A 17,245-nucleotide genomic window follows, 5' to 3' on the forward strand; every position below is an offset into this window, starting at 1 on the left:
TGTCACTCCTTGTTTCCTCTTCACCCTCTGATTCAATGCCTGCCCCACAGGCCTCACCATCTGACTCGCTCCCTTCTATGATCACTCCTTCCTCTCGTTCCACTGGGAGAAACATACACTGCGTCAAAAGGTTCCTATGAACCACTCTCTCCGCTCCCCCATCCTCTCGTCGCACCACGTACACAGGCAAACCAGGTTGCTTCTTTACCACAACATATGGCTGTCTCTCCCATCGATCTCCCAGCTTCTGCATCCCCTCCACATGACAGACCTTGACTAAGACCCTATCCCCAGAACTAAAGTCTTCACTCTTGGCCTTTTTGTCATAATACTTTTTCTGCTGTCTTTTTGCCAGCAGAGAGGTCTGATTAGCCAGGGCATAGGCCTGCGACAGGGTGTCATGCAGGGCCTGGACATACTCGCTGTATTCACATGGCAGGGTTGTTGTGGTGGACCCGAAGATGAGGTCCACTGGGAGCCTGGGGTGTCTACCAAACATAAGGTAGTATGGGCTATATCCAGTGGAGTCATGTTGCGAGCAGTTATATGCATGTGTCATTGAATCTACATACTCATGCCACCGGGGCTTTAGATGCAGATCCGGTGTTCCCAGCATGTTCATTAGGGTACGGTTGAATCTTTCGGTGGTCCCGTTGCCCTGGGGGTGGTAGGGTGTGGTGTGGGTTTTAGTGGTCCCAATACACTTGCATAGCTCCTTCACTATTGCACTTTCAAAGTTACGGCTTTGATCTGTGTGTAATTTAGCAGGGAAACCGAAACGGCAGAAGAAATTCCTCCACAAGACCCTGGCCACTGTGACTGCCTTTTGGTCCCTGGTGGGGTAGGCCTGTGCGTAACGAGAAAAGTGATCCGTAACAATGAGCACATTCTCCATACCACCCTTGGACTTCTCCAGCTTTAAGAAGTCAACACAAACCAGTTCCATGGGGGCACTGGTATGGATACTGACAAGGGGAGCCCTGACATTGACCGTGGGAGTTTTCCTAAGACAGCACCTCTCACACTGTTCGCACCAAGCCTTGATCTCCTGAAACATTCTTGGCCAGTAAAATCTTTCCCTTATCATCTGTAGTGTCCTCTCAAATCCCAGATGCCCTGAGTCATTGTGAAGGGCTGTTTTGACAGTTTCACGCAGCCTCTCTGGTAGTATTAGTTGCTCCACCACCCCTTTATGGCAGTCTCTGATGCTGCGGTACAGGATCCCTTTTTTTACCACTAACCTCCTCCACTCTTTTAGGAGGAGGCCCCCAGTGGTGCCCACTTTCATCCTCTCGCTGTGGCTTGGTTTGTGGTTTTTGCTCTTAAAGTGGAGGATGGGACCGATAACTGTGTCTTCCTTCTGTCCCACTCGAAGCTCCTGTGTGGTCATAGCAGGTAGAGCCTCCATCCCCACATCCACATACGCCTCACTGGCCTCCAGTGACTGACCGCTTTCAGGCTCCTCTGTGACTGCTGCTATGTACTTTCCTGAGCCCTCCCCAGGCTCCTGTGTGGTATGTGCCTCCTCATGTCTCTGTTCACCCGCCCTCACCTGTTGCGGGCATGACTGCAGGGTCTCCGCCACTTCCTGATTGGACATACGTGAGAGGGCGTCAGCGTTAGAGTTGTCCTGTCCCCTCCGATACTGGATGTCAAAGTCAAATATGGAGAGATGAGAAACCCATCGCTGACCTGTGGCGTCGAGCTTGGCTGAGGTCATTACATATTTCAGAGGGTTATTGTCGGTCAGAACAGAGAACTTGCGCCCGTAGAGGTGGTCATGGAACTTATCTGTCACGGCCCACTTGAGCGCGAGGAACTCAAGCTTGTGTGCTGGATACCTCGTCTCAGGTGGGCTTAGGCCTCTGCTCGCATACGCAATGACCCTTTCCACTCCATCTTGTACCTGCGCTAGCACAGCACCAAGCCCCATTCCTGAGGCATCAGTCTGCAGCAGAAAGGGTTGACTGTAGTCTGGATAGCCAAGCACTGGTGCATTTATCAGCTTATCTTTTAAAGACTGAAAGGCCTCCTCACAGTCGGCAGTCCACAGAAATGGCAGGTCAGGGCCTGGGCTTTTCTGGATCTCTCTTTTCTTCTTTCTAGGGTCACCGGAGGTAAGGCGGTATAATGGAGCAGCCAGGTTAGAGTATCCCTTAACATACCTCCTATAGTAGCCCGCAAACCCCAAAAACCGGAGCACTTCCATACGATTAGTAGGCCTCACCCATTCCTTGACCTTACTGATCTTCTCTGGGTCTGTCTTGATGCCCTCTGCTGACACCCAGTGACCCAAGTACTGCACTTCCTTCCTTACAAGCTGGCACTTGGAGGGTTTCAATTTTAAACCATGCTCCCTAAGTCTATCAAACGCCAGCTGGAGCCTCTCTAGATGCTCATTAAAGGACTTCGAGAAAATTATAATATCGTCAAGGTAGATAAGTAGATGGGTGAAATTTAAGTCCCCAAAACAGGATGTCATCAGCCTTTGAAAGGTGGAGGGTGCGTTTTGCAGCCCAAAAGGCATTCTATTGGCCTCAAACAGACCCATGGGAGTGCTGAATGCTGTCTTGTACTTATCATGTTCTGCGACCTCTACCTGCCAGTAGCCCGATGTAAGGTCTAGGGTGGAAAAGTACTTTGCTTGCCCCAAAGCCTCTAGAGCTTCCTCTATCCTTGGCAGAGGGAATGCGTCTCGGGTGCTGCAGGCGTTGAGCTTCCGGTAGTCGATACATAATCGAAGTGATCCATCCTTCTTGGTCACCACCACCACAGGGGATGCATACGGACTTTTACTGGGGCGAACGACTCCTGCTGTCTCCATGTCCATCAATAACCGCCTCACATCTTGCCACTGGGAGGGGGGTATTTTGCGGTACGGCAGTCGGAAAGGCCTCGGGTCAACCAGCGGAATCTCATGCTGTACAGTTGTGGTGTGACCATAGTCCATGGGATGCTGGGAGAACACATCTGCGTTTTTATCCAGCAGATCCTTGAGTAGAGCACATTGGTCCTCACTTTCAACCGCTGCTTCACTTAGGTCAACCCTGCAGCTAGCCACCACTTGGTCTAGACTTAGACATGCCCCTTTGTTCCCAGCTTCGCCATGCTTTTTATCTGGGAACTCCACCACCTTGTCCACAAGAACTGCGCTGGCCAGATTTGTGTGTCTTTTGATTGTAATGACTCGCTGGGAAAGATTCATCACTCTAACTGGAGCACAAACCTCTTTTCACATTTGCAAGCACTTTGGCCACCAGGATGTCCTGGGGGAGTGGCAAGGAGGGATGGCTTTCTATCAGGGCTGTATAAATCTTCCTTTGGGGACCAGTTTTAATCCTACACATTAAATCCATCTCTTTTCCACCAGGGATGTTTATTGTACAGCCAGTGTAAACAGTAGGGCCTACAACGCCATGCATTTCACTTTGCTCGGCGCTTCCCACCCTCAGTAAGGCTGTGTACCACTCTGGATGCTTCTCTTTGACCTGGTACAGAAACTGCGGGCCATAAGCTGCTTGAAGATGGGTTCGGGAGGCTCGAATGACATTGGTTCCCACCAACAGAGGGACTGACGATCGATAGTCAGAATCCGGAACGACGAAGGTAGGTACAGCCTTGAGCTCTTTCCCCAGCACTTTAAGGTCAATGTGTAAGACGCCCTGATACGGCACGGTCTGACCTGCTGCACCCTCTATTTGTATTTTAGAAGGCTGTAGCTGCTTCATTTTTAGAGCTGGGTGGCTCTGCCAGTAGTTGTGTGTAATACTGGTGATCTGCGAGCCAGAGTCAATTAGAGCCCTGCATGCCTTTCCATTGACTTCTACTTCCCCTTCATTCCTGGGTCCCACTAGTGGTGTTTCCCCTCCTTCAGTGCAAATCCTCTTGACAGGTGCCATGGGTACTAAACGTTTAAATGTTGAGCAGAGTGCATGTGTCCATCAGCAGAAACATTAGGCTGCTGAGCTTCAGCTGGGCTCTGATCTGGAAGCACTGCTCGACACACTCTGGCTGTGTGGCCCGGAGCATACGTTTTCTTTGCTGCACTACGCATCTGAAACTTCTTAGTTTCTCTAGTTAGACTTCGGAGCTCTGCCTGCAGCTCTCGGAAGCTGAAGAGCCTGGGTGCCATTGGTGCGATTCTGGTGTACACCTCCTCGTCGGAGAGGCCTCTCATGAACTGCCGTGTTAGTTTGCTATCTCGATCCAGGAAGGGCTTACCTCCTCTTTGCTTCTCCTCTACTGTTCTCAACTTTGCCTCCAGTGCTATGGCATAAGAACAAGCAGACTCCCCTGAATTCTGGCTCCGCTCGTAGAAGTCAGCCAGAGGATCTAGGGATCCTCGAGTGTCACTGTATTCAGCCCGCAGTTCCTCCAGCGCTTTCTCAGGGGTCTGATCATGTGGAGGTAAGTTAAGGATGAGATTTCGGGCTTCACCCCCCAGGTGTCGCACAACAGTGGAGAAGCGGAGGTGCATTGGGAGCTCTATTGCCTCCAAGAGATATTGCATGTCGCGAATCCAGTCTTCCACCAGTATCTTACAGTCTGGATTTCCTGTGAAGACTTGAACATTTTTCACCTGATGAGTTTGCATGAAACCTCCATAGGCTGTCATAGGAAGGCACTGGTTGGCGACTGCTCGAGCAGGGGGCATGAATTGTGTCACGTGTGGATGGGCATACTGGCTGGCAGATGCAGGCACAGGGGGGGCTGGAGAAGGGTGGTATGGAGAATGAGCGTCAACATGCATGTTGAGGTGGGAAGCTGGAATCACTGTCCGTTGAGGAGATAGCTCAGGAGGAGCATCAGTGGCTGCCTGGTCTAACGCTACCCGAGGGCTGTGTTGAGTTATGTTGGGAGCCCATGCATTTGCAGATGGGGCTAGTGGGGTGGCTCCACTATAGCCTGGAACTGGAGTTGTGAGAAATGTGGCCTCAGGGGAATGCACTTGAAAGGCCTGCTCAGCAGCTACGTGCTTAACCGTAGTATTCATCACTGGTGGGCTCGGAAGACTCTGTGCGGGCACATATGGGGGATATGAATAACTTGGGTAAACCTGGGGGCCAGGCCTAATAGGCTGGGCTGGATGTGGCACAGCAACTGGGTAGGGTTGGAGCGACTGCTGCACAACTGGCCTCTCAACAATGACATGATGTAGGGAATCTTGCCAAGGCATAGCTTCCGAGGGCCCATGTCTACTGCGTTTGCGAACAGAGGCATCAATCGTCATATCTATCTGGCCACCTGGTCTTGCATCTGGGCTGTTGTCGAAACAAAGTGGCGGTACCTGCCCTGAGGCCCCAGGGCCTGTCAACCTTCGTGCATGGGCTGGCGTCACATACTGGTCAGCATAGGGCGCGTTCATAGGGGCTGGTGGGCCAATGGTGACATGCCCCGCTGGCGTCGGGAGACTAGATGCACTAGTGGAGGAGCACTGTATGTCTTGTGGGGAGTTTGCATAGGTCTGCGACATCTTAAAATCACAATGTGTTTAATATGTACGAGCAGGTTATGTAATGTAATGCAATGTAATTAGGTTCTAAGAGATGTTGAATCTATGTAGAATAATGCAAACCCATATAAATAAATTTGTTCTAAAGTAAGCTATATGTTTCAGTGAGGTGAGCACAATGAAAATGTAACCAGCTTATCCAAGAAAGTTAACTGCTCCTCAACTAAAATTAAAAGTTTAAACTTAAACGGTTTAAACTAAAGTCTCACTGAGTATTAAGCAGATGCACAGTAACCTTTTTCAGTAAATAGTTTCCCAAATCTCAATAGAAAAAAAAACTCACTTTTCAATAAAACTATCAAATAAGTTTTACATCACAGCAAATATTTAAAACAGTTAAATAACAGTTAAGTTACCCAGCAGACTGTAAAGGATATAGCTGTGATGGCAGATATGTAACCCCAAAATCACCAGTCCTGTTATGAATTTCAGTTTGTTAATATAGTTCAGTATTCAAACCACTGGCTGTAGAATTCTCTTCCTCTTCGGTCTAGAAGTGCCACAATCCGGGTCACGGCACCAAAGATGTAACCCTTTTTCTCTCTCTCCACACGCTCACTGGACTCTAGCACCTCCGTTGCTCTGCGTTGTGTTATATGTTCGTGGGTGGTGGTAGAAAGCGGAGACTCAAACACAGAGTGGTTCAGGATTGTGGCTTGACCGTTTATTCCACAGCACGGCATCTATAGCGTTGACAACATGAACTCAACTTAAGTTTTAAACCAGCAAAGTACAACATATTTCAATGCATATGCAATTCAACAGTAAGCTTGTGTTGCTTGTTTTATCATACATTATCCACCATGCATTAATCACATTTTACAGAAAAAAAAAACAAACCATTTCAACTCTCTATTAATATGCATTTAGGTCTTATACAGTTTAAAACACAAAATATCTTAATTAACTGATCTTTAGTGCGAAAACAACAACTATATTTTACATTGATTTTCCCCACTACCATTAACATGGCTTACTTATAGCGTTGACAACATGAACTGAGGAAAAGATGACGCAATACTCCTATATCAACGCTACGGTACATGACGAGGCCCAAACAACGCTAAAGGCACTTGAATCTGTTTTAATTCAATAGCGTTATGGGGACACCTTGTGGACAACCCATATATATATATACCGCCTTACATAAATATATACATAAATGACTTAAACACCTATAGCAGACATTTCAAACATCAATGATTATAATGAATGTTTCTGGAAGTAGCACATATGATGTAAGAACATGTAATTCACACTTACATGGACTACTGATACTCTTACAACAGATGCGTCTTAAGTAGTACTTCTTCAGGTCCCATCTGAAATATAATATTTCATCCTGTTTTCTGTATTTGACCTTTAAAGGCAACTTGAATGACACACGATCCTAATAAACACAGATTTTAAACACAAACAACATCCAAAGTGAGCATGAATGATGACTGATGACTGATGACTGCGAGTGCAAGACTATTGATGCAATATGAGGCAATAATACATTGACTGACATTTACATTAACTCGTCCTGTTCCTGAGTGTGTGTGTGTGTGTGTGTGTGTGTAAGAAAAAGAGATTAAGAGTGTGTCTGAATGAGAGAGGTTGTGTGTGTGTGTGTGTGTGTGTGTGTGTGTGTGTAAGAAAAAGAGATTGAGAGTTTGTGTGAATGAGAGAGGTTGTGTGTGTGTGTGTGTGTGTGTGTGTTAGAGAGAGAGAGAGAGAGAGAGTGTGTGTGAGAGAGAGAGAGAGAGAGAGAGAGAGAGTGTGTGTGTGTGAGAGAGAGAGAGAGAGAGAGAGAGAGAGAGAGAGAGAGAATGTGTGCGAGAGAGATTGTGTGTGTGTGTGTGTGTGTGTGTGTGTGTAAGAGAGAAAGAGAGAGAATGAGTGTGTGTGTGTGTGTGTGAGAGAGAGAGAGAGAGAGAGAGAGAGTGTGCGAGAGAGAGAGATTGTGTGTGTGTGTAAGAGAGAAAGAGAGAGATTGTGTGTGCGTGAGTGTGAGTTCTTTGTTGAAACGGATAATGTAAACTCTGGATATTAAGTACTGACAAACGCATTTTAAGACACACTCACACACATCACAGCTAAACACTCTCACTCAGCAACAGGTGAGCAGATACAGCAGGTGTGTGTGTTTCTACTGATACACTCTTAGAACACCTAGCAACCGCATAGCAACTACTTAGAACACCTCAACAACTGCATAGCAACTACCTAGAACACCCAGCAACCACATAGCAACTACTTAGAACACCTCAACAACCGCATAGCAACTACTTAGATCACCCCAGCAACTGCATAGCAGCTACTAAGGACACCCCAGCAACCGCATACCAACTACTTACAACACCCCAGCAACCGCATAGCAGCTACTAAGAACACCCCAGCAACCGCATAGCAACTACTTAGAACACCCCAGCAACCACATAGCAACTACTTACAACACCCCAGCAACCGCATAGTAACTACTAAGAACACCCCAGCAACCACAGAGTAACTACTTAGAACACCTCAGCAACCGCATAGCAACTACTTAGAACACCCCAGCAACCGCATAGCAACTACTTACAACACCCAGCAACCGCATAGTAACTACTTAGAACACCCCAGCAACAGCATAGCATCTACTTAGAACACCCCAGCAACCACATAGCAGCTACTAAGAACACCCCAGCATCTGCATAGCAACTACTTACAACACCCCAGCAACCACATAGCATCTACTTAGAACACCCAGCAACCGCATAGCAACTAATAAGAACACCCAGCAACCGCATAACAACAACTTACAACACCCCAGCAACCACATAGCAACTACTTAGAACACCTCAGCAACCGCATAGCAACTACTTAGAACACCCCAGCAACCACAGGGTAACTACTTAGAACACCCCAGCAACTGCATAGCAACTACGTAGAACACCCCAGCAACCTCATAGCAACTACTAAGAACACCCCAGCAACCGCATGGCAACTACTAAGATCACCCCAGAAACCGCATAGCAACTACTAAGATCACCCCAGCAACCGCATAGCAACTACTAAGAACACCCCAGCAACCGCACAGCAACTACTCAGAACACCCTAGCAACCATAGAGCAACTAATAACAACATCCTAGCCACCTTTCATTGAACTGAACAAACCACATTCCAGATAATTTCAATCTGAATTCAGTTCCGTTTATTTCTTAAATGTGAATCAGGAACAATGATAGAGATACAGACTGATCAGGTCATGTGATCCAGAGAGAAACTGAAGGTTTGAGTTCTCACTTTCGATTGCAAACTTTGGGAGCTTTCCATTTAATCTCATTGTTGATTTTTCACACCTTATGTTTGAAGATGACGTGAAGCTTTAGACGTACTATTTTCAGGTTAGTTTGTGCCTCTGTTCTCACACGTTCAAAACCCTGAATGACATGAAACATCTCTTGAGAGGGAGATTTGAGTCTGAAACTCAAAGTTGAAGTGTGTGAGAGAGACAGAAAGCAGAAGTGACATATCTCCTCCGATCACACAGTTTCCTCTCACAGTTACACAGCGGAAGACGCCACTTCCTCAAAAAGACATAACAGACTCGTTGCAAACACCTCCAACTGCACGACGCAGGTAAACACACTCGCACACGGCTGTACATCTGTATCCGTCCGTGCTCTCCTGTCATCAGGATGGAGGCGTTCAGCTCGAAGGACATGGCCATGAAGGCCCAGAAGAAGATCCTCAGTCACATGGCCAGTAAGTCCGTGGCTCATATGTTCATCGATGACAACAGCGGCGAGGTTCTGGACGAGCTTTACCGCGTCTCCAAAGAGCACTCGGGGAACCGCACTGAGGCCCAGAAGGTGGTGAAGAACATGATCAAGATCGCCGTGAAAGTCGGGGTTCTGTTCAAACATGACAAGTTCAGCGCGGAGGAGCTGAGTGTGGCACAGGACTTCAGGAAAAAACTCCATAATGGAGCCATGACGGCCATCAGCTTCCAGGAGGTACAAACACTCACATTCATCAGTCATATTTACATGCTAATGTTGTGTTATAATTAATCATCAGCAGTACTACAGCTGATAGTCTTTAAGTACCGTGTGTGCGTCGTCCTGCAGCGTTTGTGTGCCATTTCATACCAGCCAGGAAGAAACCACTTAGACACCATCCAGAGTAATCTAGTGGCTAGATAGCAGCTACTCAGAACACCCTAAAATACCATAGCAACTACTTAGAACACCATAGCAACCACTCAGAGCACACTAGCAAACATATAGCAACTACTTAGAACACCCTAGCAACCACATAGTTACCACCCGGAACACCCTAGTAACTGTGTGTTCTAAGTAGCAATCGTATAACAAGTACTCAGAACACCCCAGAAACTGCATAGAAACTACATAGAATACCCAGCAACCTCATAGCAACTACTAAGAACACCCCAGCAACCGCATAGCAACTACTAAGATCACCCCAGCAAACACACTGCAACAATTTAAACCACCCTAGAAACCATATAGCAACTGCCTGGAAAACTCTAGCAATTACACAGAAACCATGCAGGACACCCTAGCAACTGCATAGCAACTACCTAGTACACCCTAGCAACCTCATATCAACTACTTACAACACATAGCAACCACATAGCAACTACTTAGTACACCCTAGCAACCTCATAGAAACTACTTAGAACACCTAGCCACCGCATAGCAACTACCATATTTACTACAAAACTACAAAAAACTACAAAAATACGTCATGATGAGGAAAAAAACATATATAAGTCGCACCGGACTATAAGTTGCATTTATTTAGACCCAAGAACCAGGAGAAAAAATTACCGTCTACAGCTGCGAGAGGGCGCTCTATGCTGCTTAGTGTAGACTACAGGAACACTGAGCAGCATCTCTGACAGCATAGAGCGCCCTCTCACGGCTGTAGACGATAATGTTTTCTGTTATTCCATTTCTCTCTGTTCATGTCAAATTAATTTTGATAAATAAGTCGCACCTGACTATAAGTCGTAGGACCAGCCAAACTATGAAAAAAGTGCGACTTATAGTCCAGAAAATACGGTACTCAGAACAACTCGGCAACCTCATAGCAACTACTCAAAATACCCTAGCAACCATATAGCAACCTCTCAAAAGACCCTAGCAATCACATAGAAACTACTAAGGATACCTTAGCAACTGCACTGCAACTATTTAGCCCTTTCAACCAAACAAAATACACTAGTGACTTTTGGCTCGGACAGGAACACTCATTTTCTTCAGAAAAATGTTAGTAATACCAAATAATAATGTTCTTAAAAATATTTCGAAGCACATTAGCATGCTAAAACCACTCAGAAGACAACATTTTGATTTCAAAATAAATAACCGCACACATGCAACTGTGATAAATGTCCTTCTCTCTCATGTTCCTCATCTTGTACTTATTTATTAGTTTTTGCAACTTCAGCTCTGCTTTTCTGCTGATGCTCTAATCTCAAGAGTTAAGAATAAGGCCAGATAGCACACACACTTGTGCAGGATGTCTGTTAAAGATCTCTTCATCTGGAAACATCTGCTGCGATCTGATACACGTCTTTAAGATGTCAGTTTTACATTCCTTCTGAATCGTAAACATCTTAAAGACATCTTCTAAACGTCTATTTGACATCTGATAGGAAACGTCTTATAGACGTATTGCAGATGAGCAAACACTCTTGCAGATGTCTAATAGACGTCTGAGAACGTGATGTACGTGTGCTATCAGGGAGGACACGTCCCCAGATAACACACACACGTCTCCAAGAGGTCTGTTAAAGATCTCTTGATCTGGAAAGCATCAGTGTCAGAAAAACGCCTTTCAGATGTAAATGTAAAATACATCTTAAATTCATCTTTTCAAAGTCTATTTGACATCTGATAGGAAACATCCTTTAGAGGTGTTGTAGATGAGCAAACACTCTAAAAATCTGACTAGCAGATGTCTAATAGACGTCTCCGTGATGTCACATGTGTTATCAGGGTCGGAATATGTGCAGAAATGTACAAATTTAAAAAAATGCGTTCCTCCTTTTCGATTCTCTCTGTATAAAAGTGTGTTGAATGCATGAATGTCACTCTATAATAACGAGCATTTCCTGATTGTGATCTGCGTCAGGTGGAGTTCACCTTTGATAAGAACGTGATGATGGAGCTGCTGTCCGATTGTCGTGATTTACTGCTGAAGCTGGTGGAGAAGCACCTGACACCCAAATCTCTGGACCGCATCAGACACGTGTTCAACCATTACTCTGACCCAGAGCTCCTCACACACCTGTACGACCCTCATGGCACACTGTGGCCGAATCTCAGCAAGATCTGCATCGGTCTGAACCGCATGATCGAAGAGGGCAAGCTCTGAACACAGAGAGACGCACTGGACTGAAAGACTGGCCTTCAGAGCTTCTGAAGACAGAGACACTGAGCTCAGGGAAGCAGTGAGACACTGGCCTGGACACATCTCTCATGTCTGATTGAGAGATTAGCACTAAACACGACAAGAACACATGCAGCTAATGCTGCACACAACATAAAAAGGAAGATTTAAAGGGTCCACCCAAAAATCAGAATTCTGTCATTGTTTACTCTCCTCATTCTCAGAACGTTCTGGAAAGTTCATCTCAAAGTTATGAGCTAACATTCTTCCATTAGACTTAATTCAAAGTTATGGTCTGTAATAACAGTGGATGTTTTGATTGTTCATAAAACAGTCCCTTAATGGAAATATTTGCAAAACGTTCTTCTGTGCAACTCAAAGAAGTAAATGTAGTCATACAGTTTTGGAACATATAAATGACAGAATTATAATTTTTGGGTGTACTATCACTTTAAAAAGATTTAGATTAAGTTTTTGTTTTTGCATTTTAACTTTCATTTCACCCATAAATATTAACACACAGAACTTACACAACACTGGATTTAATGTACAGTTCCGCCGTGTTTAACAGTAAATTAATTCATTGCTGTTTTCATGTTTATTAGTGACCTGAATAAAGTTTTAATAATAAGTACACTTTTATTGTTTCTCACAGCTTTAGAAGCCTCTTCTTCATCTCTGCAATCTTTTGATATGATCTGGTTTATCTTTTTTTGCACCTCATGTAGCACTGCATCAGTGTCTCATCATTGGATGCTCTGCAGTGAATGGGTGCCGTCAGAATGAGAGTCTGATAAAAACATCACAATAATCCACAGCACTCCAGTCCATCAGTGAACATCTGGAGAAGACAAAACCTGAAACACATCCAGCATTAAGATGATTTTAACTCAAACACAGAGTCTATAATCCATAATAACACTTCCTCCAGTGAAAAAGTGCATCTGCTGTTGTCTCTCACAGATTTGTTTAGAGCTGTTTAAACGCTGCTTGATCTGTGCAGATTTCTCTCCTGATTCAGAACAGAACACTTCTTCACTGGAGGAAGTGTTATTATGGATTATAGACTCCATGTGTTTGAGTTAAAATCATCTTAATGCTGGATGTGTTTCATGTTTTGTCTTCTCCAGATGTTCACTGATGGACTGGAGTGATGTGGATTATTGTGATGTTTTTATCAGACTCTCATTCTGACGGCACACATTCACTGCAGAGCATCCATTGGAGGATCCAGAGGATCAAACTAGAGAAAAAGAAAAGGTAATCACACTTGAGTTCTTTTTTGCCCTTTTTATTGTCATTTTATACAAAAGGAGAGATCAGAAAATGAACAGTTGAGAGCCAGTGCTGGTGATGTGATCCTAAATCCACGAATCTGAGTCGTTCAGAGTGACTCAGAGTCACAAAGAAGCTTTGAATCACTGAATCTGATTCAGTTGACACCTGTATGGTAACACTTTACAAAACAGTCTGTAATTGTTCACTTTACTTGACCTTAACCAAGAATGAGAAATTTTTTGCATTTATTAATCTATGTATTATTGAACGTTACTAAATATTGAAATTAACATTAAGATACAAAAATACAAAAGCAGTATTGTTTATCGCTACTTCACATTGACAAATGAAATCTTACAAGAGTTCATTCTGACAGTTTTGACTGAATTTATCAAAAAATATCCACAAACACAGTCAAACCCGAGTCGTGTGGAGTTAAACACTGTAAAGCAGTCGTTAAGATGCATCTAGGTGGCGACTACGGTCTGTTTGACGACGGCTTTGGGTCGTGTGCTCTTGGGGGGGGCTGCCGGTGAATCACTGACGTCAGTGTTTCCGCTGAAGCTTCCAGAAGCGTTGGGAAAACCGTGCGCCGCGATGTATTTCTGGTAAGCCTCGCGGATGATGCGGAAGGCTCGGGCGTTAGCGTACGGGATGTCCGTCACAGGGTCACGATACAGAGCGGGTTTATGGGTAACAGGACACACCTCCTGAACAGGCTGGGCGGGGCTAGAGCGAGCCGACGGTGCGAAGGCGGAGCTAAACGCCTCATCGTCGCTGAAGGTGATGTATGTGCGGGAGCAAAGAGACCCCGCCCCCTGAGAGGAGGATGAAGAAGTGGGTGTGGCTTGGGGCGTGTCCTGATCCAGCCTATAACAGAAGAGATGAGAAAGTCTTACCATCATGCATCTTGCTCGTATAAAGCAGTGTCTGTCTCTAACGATTACTCTGGTCACCAAGAAATTGGTCAATTATTTTGATGATTAATTGAGTAATTAGTCATTTTTGGGTAATAAAAACAGACCTAAGTGAATTTAAAATAACTTCATCTATATATATAATAGCAATGAAGCAATTAAAAATGTACGTTTTTAAATTAAATACCCACTATTAAAAGATTAAATATTTTATCTGTTTTGCTGCATGTCATTAACTGACATCAGAGAACTGTGAATATGTAATAATGCTAAATTACTGAAATATACCAAACTAAAACTAGAAGAACATTTGCATCTTTCAGTGATGCAACAGCATGATAATATTAACGGACCGTAACGCTATTCTCCTATCAGCAGAACAAGCTCCTGTTTTACAGTAATTCAGGATAATAATAATAATAATTCTGTGTACCCCTCCACATCCACGTTCTCCTCCTTCATGTGAGCGTCTGGGATGAGCGGCATCAGCACTGAGTGATAGCGGATGCTCGGCCCTTCAAACCGCCTCTTCTTATGAACATGCTTCTTCTTATCAGCCTCTAAACGCTCGTAGTTTTCTGAAACACACACAGTGTCATCTGAGCACACACTCGTCGCAGGATGAGAGAGTGTGTGTGTGTGTGTGTGAGAGAGTGTCTGTGAGTGTGACTGTCTGTGAGTGTGACTGTCTGTGAGTGTGACTGTCTGTGAGTGTGTGTGTGTGTCTGTGTGTGAGAGAGTGTGTGTGTTACCCAGTGATCTCAGGTTACTCTCGGCGGTGTGTGTGTGTGTGTGTGTGTGTGTGTGAGTGTGTTACCCAGTGATCTCAGGTTGCTCTCAGCGGTGTGTGTGTGTGTGTGTGTGTGCGTGAGTGTGTTACCCAGTGATCTCAGGTTGCTCTCAGCGGTGTGTGTGTGTGTGTGTGTGTGTGTGTGAGTGTGTTACCCAGTGATCTCAGGTTGCTCTCAGCGGTGTGTGTGTGTGTGCGTGCGTGTGAGTGAGTGTGTTACCCAGTGATCTCAGGTTGCTCTCAGCGGTGTGTGTGTGTGCGTGTGAGTGAGTGTGTTACCCAGTGATCTCAGGTTGCTCTCAGCGGTGTGTGTGTGTGTGTGAGTGTGTTACCCAGTGATCTCAGGTTGCTCTCAGCGGTGTGTGTGTGTGTGTGTGTGTGTGAGTGTGTTACCCAGTGATCTCAGGTTGCTCTCAGCGGTGTGTGTGTGTGTGTGTGCGTGTGAGTGAGTGTGTTACCCAGTGATCTCAGGTTGCTCTCAGCGGTGTGTGTGTGTGTGTGTGCGTGTGAGTGAGTGTGTTACCCAGTGATCTCAGGTTGCTCTCAGCGGTGTGTGTGTGTGTGTGAGTGTGTTACCCAGTGATCTCAGGTTGCTCTCAGCGGTGTGTGTGTGTGTGTGTGCGTGTGAGTGAGTGTGTTACCCAGTGATCTCAGGTTGCTCTCTGCGGTGTGTGTGTGTGTGTGAGTGTGTTACCCAGTGATCTCAGGTTGCTCTCTGCGGTGTGTGTGTGTGTGTGTGTGCGTGTGTGTGAGTGTGTTACCCAGTGATCTCAGGTTGCTCTCAGCGGTGTGTGTGTGTGTGTGTGTGAGTGTGTTACCCAGTGATCTCAGGTTGCTCTCAGCGGTGTGTGTGTGTGTGTGTGCGTGTGAGTGAGTGTGTTACCCAGTGATCTCAGGTTGCTCTCAGCGGTGTGTGTGTGTGAGTGAGTGTGTTACCCAGTGATCTCAGGTTGCTCTCTGCGGTGTGTGTGTGTGTGTGAGTGTGTTACCCAGTGATCTCAGGTTGCTCTCTGCGGTGTGTGTGTGTGTGTGTGCGTGTGTGTGAGTGTGTTACCCAGTGATCTCAGGTTGCTCTCAGCGGTGTGTGTGTGTGTGTGTGTGAGTGTGTTACCCAGTGATCTCAGGTTGCTCTCTGCGGTGTGTGTGTGTGTGTGTGTGTGTGAGTGTGTTACCCAGTGATCTCAGGTTGCTCTCTGCGGTGTGTGTGTGTGTGTGTGTGTGTTACCCAGTGATCTCAGGTTGCTCTCTGCGGTGTGTGTGTGTGTGTGTGTGTGTGTTACCCAGTGATCTCAGGTTGCTCTCTGCGGTGTGTGTGTGTGTGTGTGTGTGTGTTACCCAGTGATCTCAGGTTGCTCTCTGCGGTGTGTGTGTGTGTGAGTGTGTTACCCAGTGATCTCAGGTTGCTCTCAGCGGTGTGTGTGTGTGTGTGTGTGAGTGTGTTACCCAGTGATCTCAGGTTGCTCTCAGCGGTGTGTGTGTGTGAGTGTGTTACCCAGTGATCTCAGGTTGCTCTCAGCGGTGTGTGTGTGTGTGTGTGTGTGAGTGTGTTACCCAGTGATCTCAGGTTGCTCTCAGCGGTGTGTGTGTGTGTGAGTGTGTTACCCAGTGATCTCAGGTTGCTCTCAGCGGTGTGTGTGTGTGTGAGTGTGTTACCCAGTGATCTCAGGTTGCTCTCTGCGGTGTGTGTGTGTGTGTGTGTGTGTGTTACCCAGTGATCTCAGGTTGCTCTCTGCGGTGTGTGTGTGTGTGTGTGTGTGTGTGTTACCCAGTGATCTCAGGTTGCTCTCTGCGGTGTGTGTGTGTGTGTGTGTGTGTGTGTGTTACCCAGTGATCTCAGGTTGCTCTCTGCGGTGTGTGTGTGTGTGTGTTACCCAGTGATCTCAGGTTGCTCTCTGCGGTGAGTTTGGCCTCGGCGAGCAGCTCTTCTTGTGTCAGCACTCGTTCGCTCAGAGCTCCTCTCCTCTTGCGAGGTGCCTCCAGCTGACGCTCCTGCAGACGCTCGTTCGTCTGTCGTGTGTGTTCACTCGTGGACTTACGCACAGACTTACGCACTGAAACACAACCACAACCTTATACAGCTACTTCAACACACAAAAGACATCGAAATGATCAACTGGAAATCCTGTTTCACTCGATCTCCTTGTGTCTTCTGTCTCTGAGTAAGAGTTCAAAGTGTTTTATCAGCTCAGAGCTCTTCTAGTGTAATTATACAAGCGTCCAGCTTCAGCTCGACTCAAATCTTGTCTGATTGTGATCAAGTAAAGGTCAGAATAAGGTCAGTAATATCTCCAGATGAACTCTTACTGGACTGAAGCAGCTCAGCTTTACTTGATTCTCCATCAATCATGTTTTAGAGTCTC

The 17,245-nt window shown here is 45.9% G+C and overlaps 2 protein-coding genes across 2 annotated transcripts in view; one reads left to right on the forward strand and one right to left on the reverse strand.

Annotated features, from left to right (window-relative positions):
• Positions 1-9,039: 9,039 nt before the first annotated feature.
• tnfaip8l2a (tumor necrosis factor, alpha-induced protein 8-like 2a) lies at positions 9,040-12,289 on the forward strand. The gene is made up of 2 exons (XM_059508912.1): positions 9,040-9,496; positions 11,643-12,289. Exons 1-2 carry the CDS (start codon positions 9,179-9,181, stop codon positions 11,883-11,885), a joined length of 561 nt encoding a protein of 186 aa, XP_059364895.1. The 5' UTR covers positions 9,040-9,178; the 3' UTR covers positions 11,886-12,289.
• Positions 12,290-13,175: 886 nt separating this feature from the next.
• The window catches only part of vps72a (vacuolar protein sorting 72 homolog a), a 4,385-nt gene continuing 315 nt past the window's right edge, over positions 13,176-17,245 (reverse strand). The window contains exons 2-4 of the mRNA XM_059510352.1: positions 16,757-16,954; positions 14,529-14,673; positions 13,176-14,048 (exon numbers count right to left, since the gene is read on the reverse strand). Of these exons, the coding sequence (XP_059366335.1) occupies positions 13,646-14,048; positions 14,529-14,673; positions 16,757-16,954 (746 nt within the window). The 3' untranslated portion in view covers positions 13,176-13,645. The remainder of the gene's footprint in view (positions 14,049-14,528; positions 14,674-16,756; positions 16,955-17,245) is intronic.

Source organism: Carassius carassius, chromosome 25 (genome assembly GCF_963082965.1).
Source record: "Carassius carassius chromosome 25, fCarCar2.1, whole genome shotgun sequence".
NCBI lineage: Eukaryota > Metazoa > Chordata > Actinopteri > Cypriniformes > Cyprinidae > Carassius > Carassius carassius.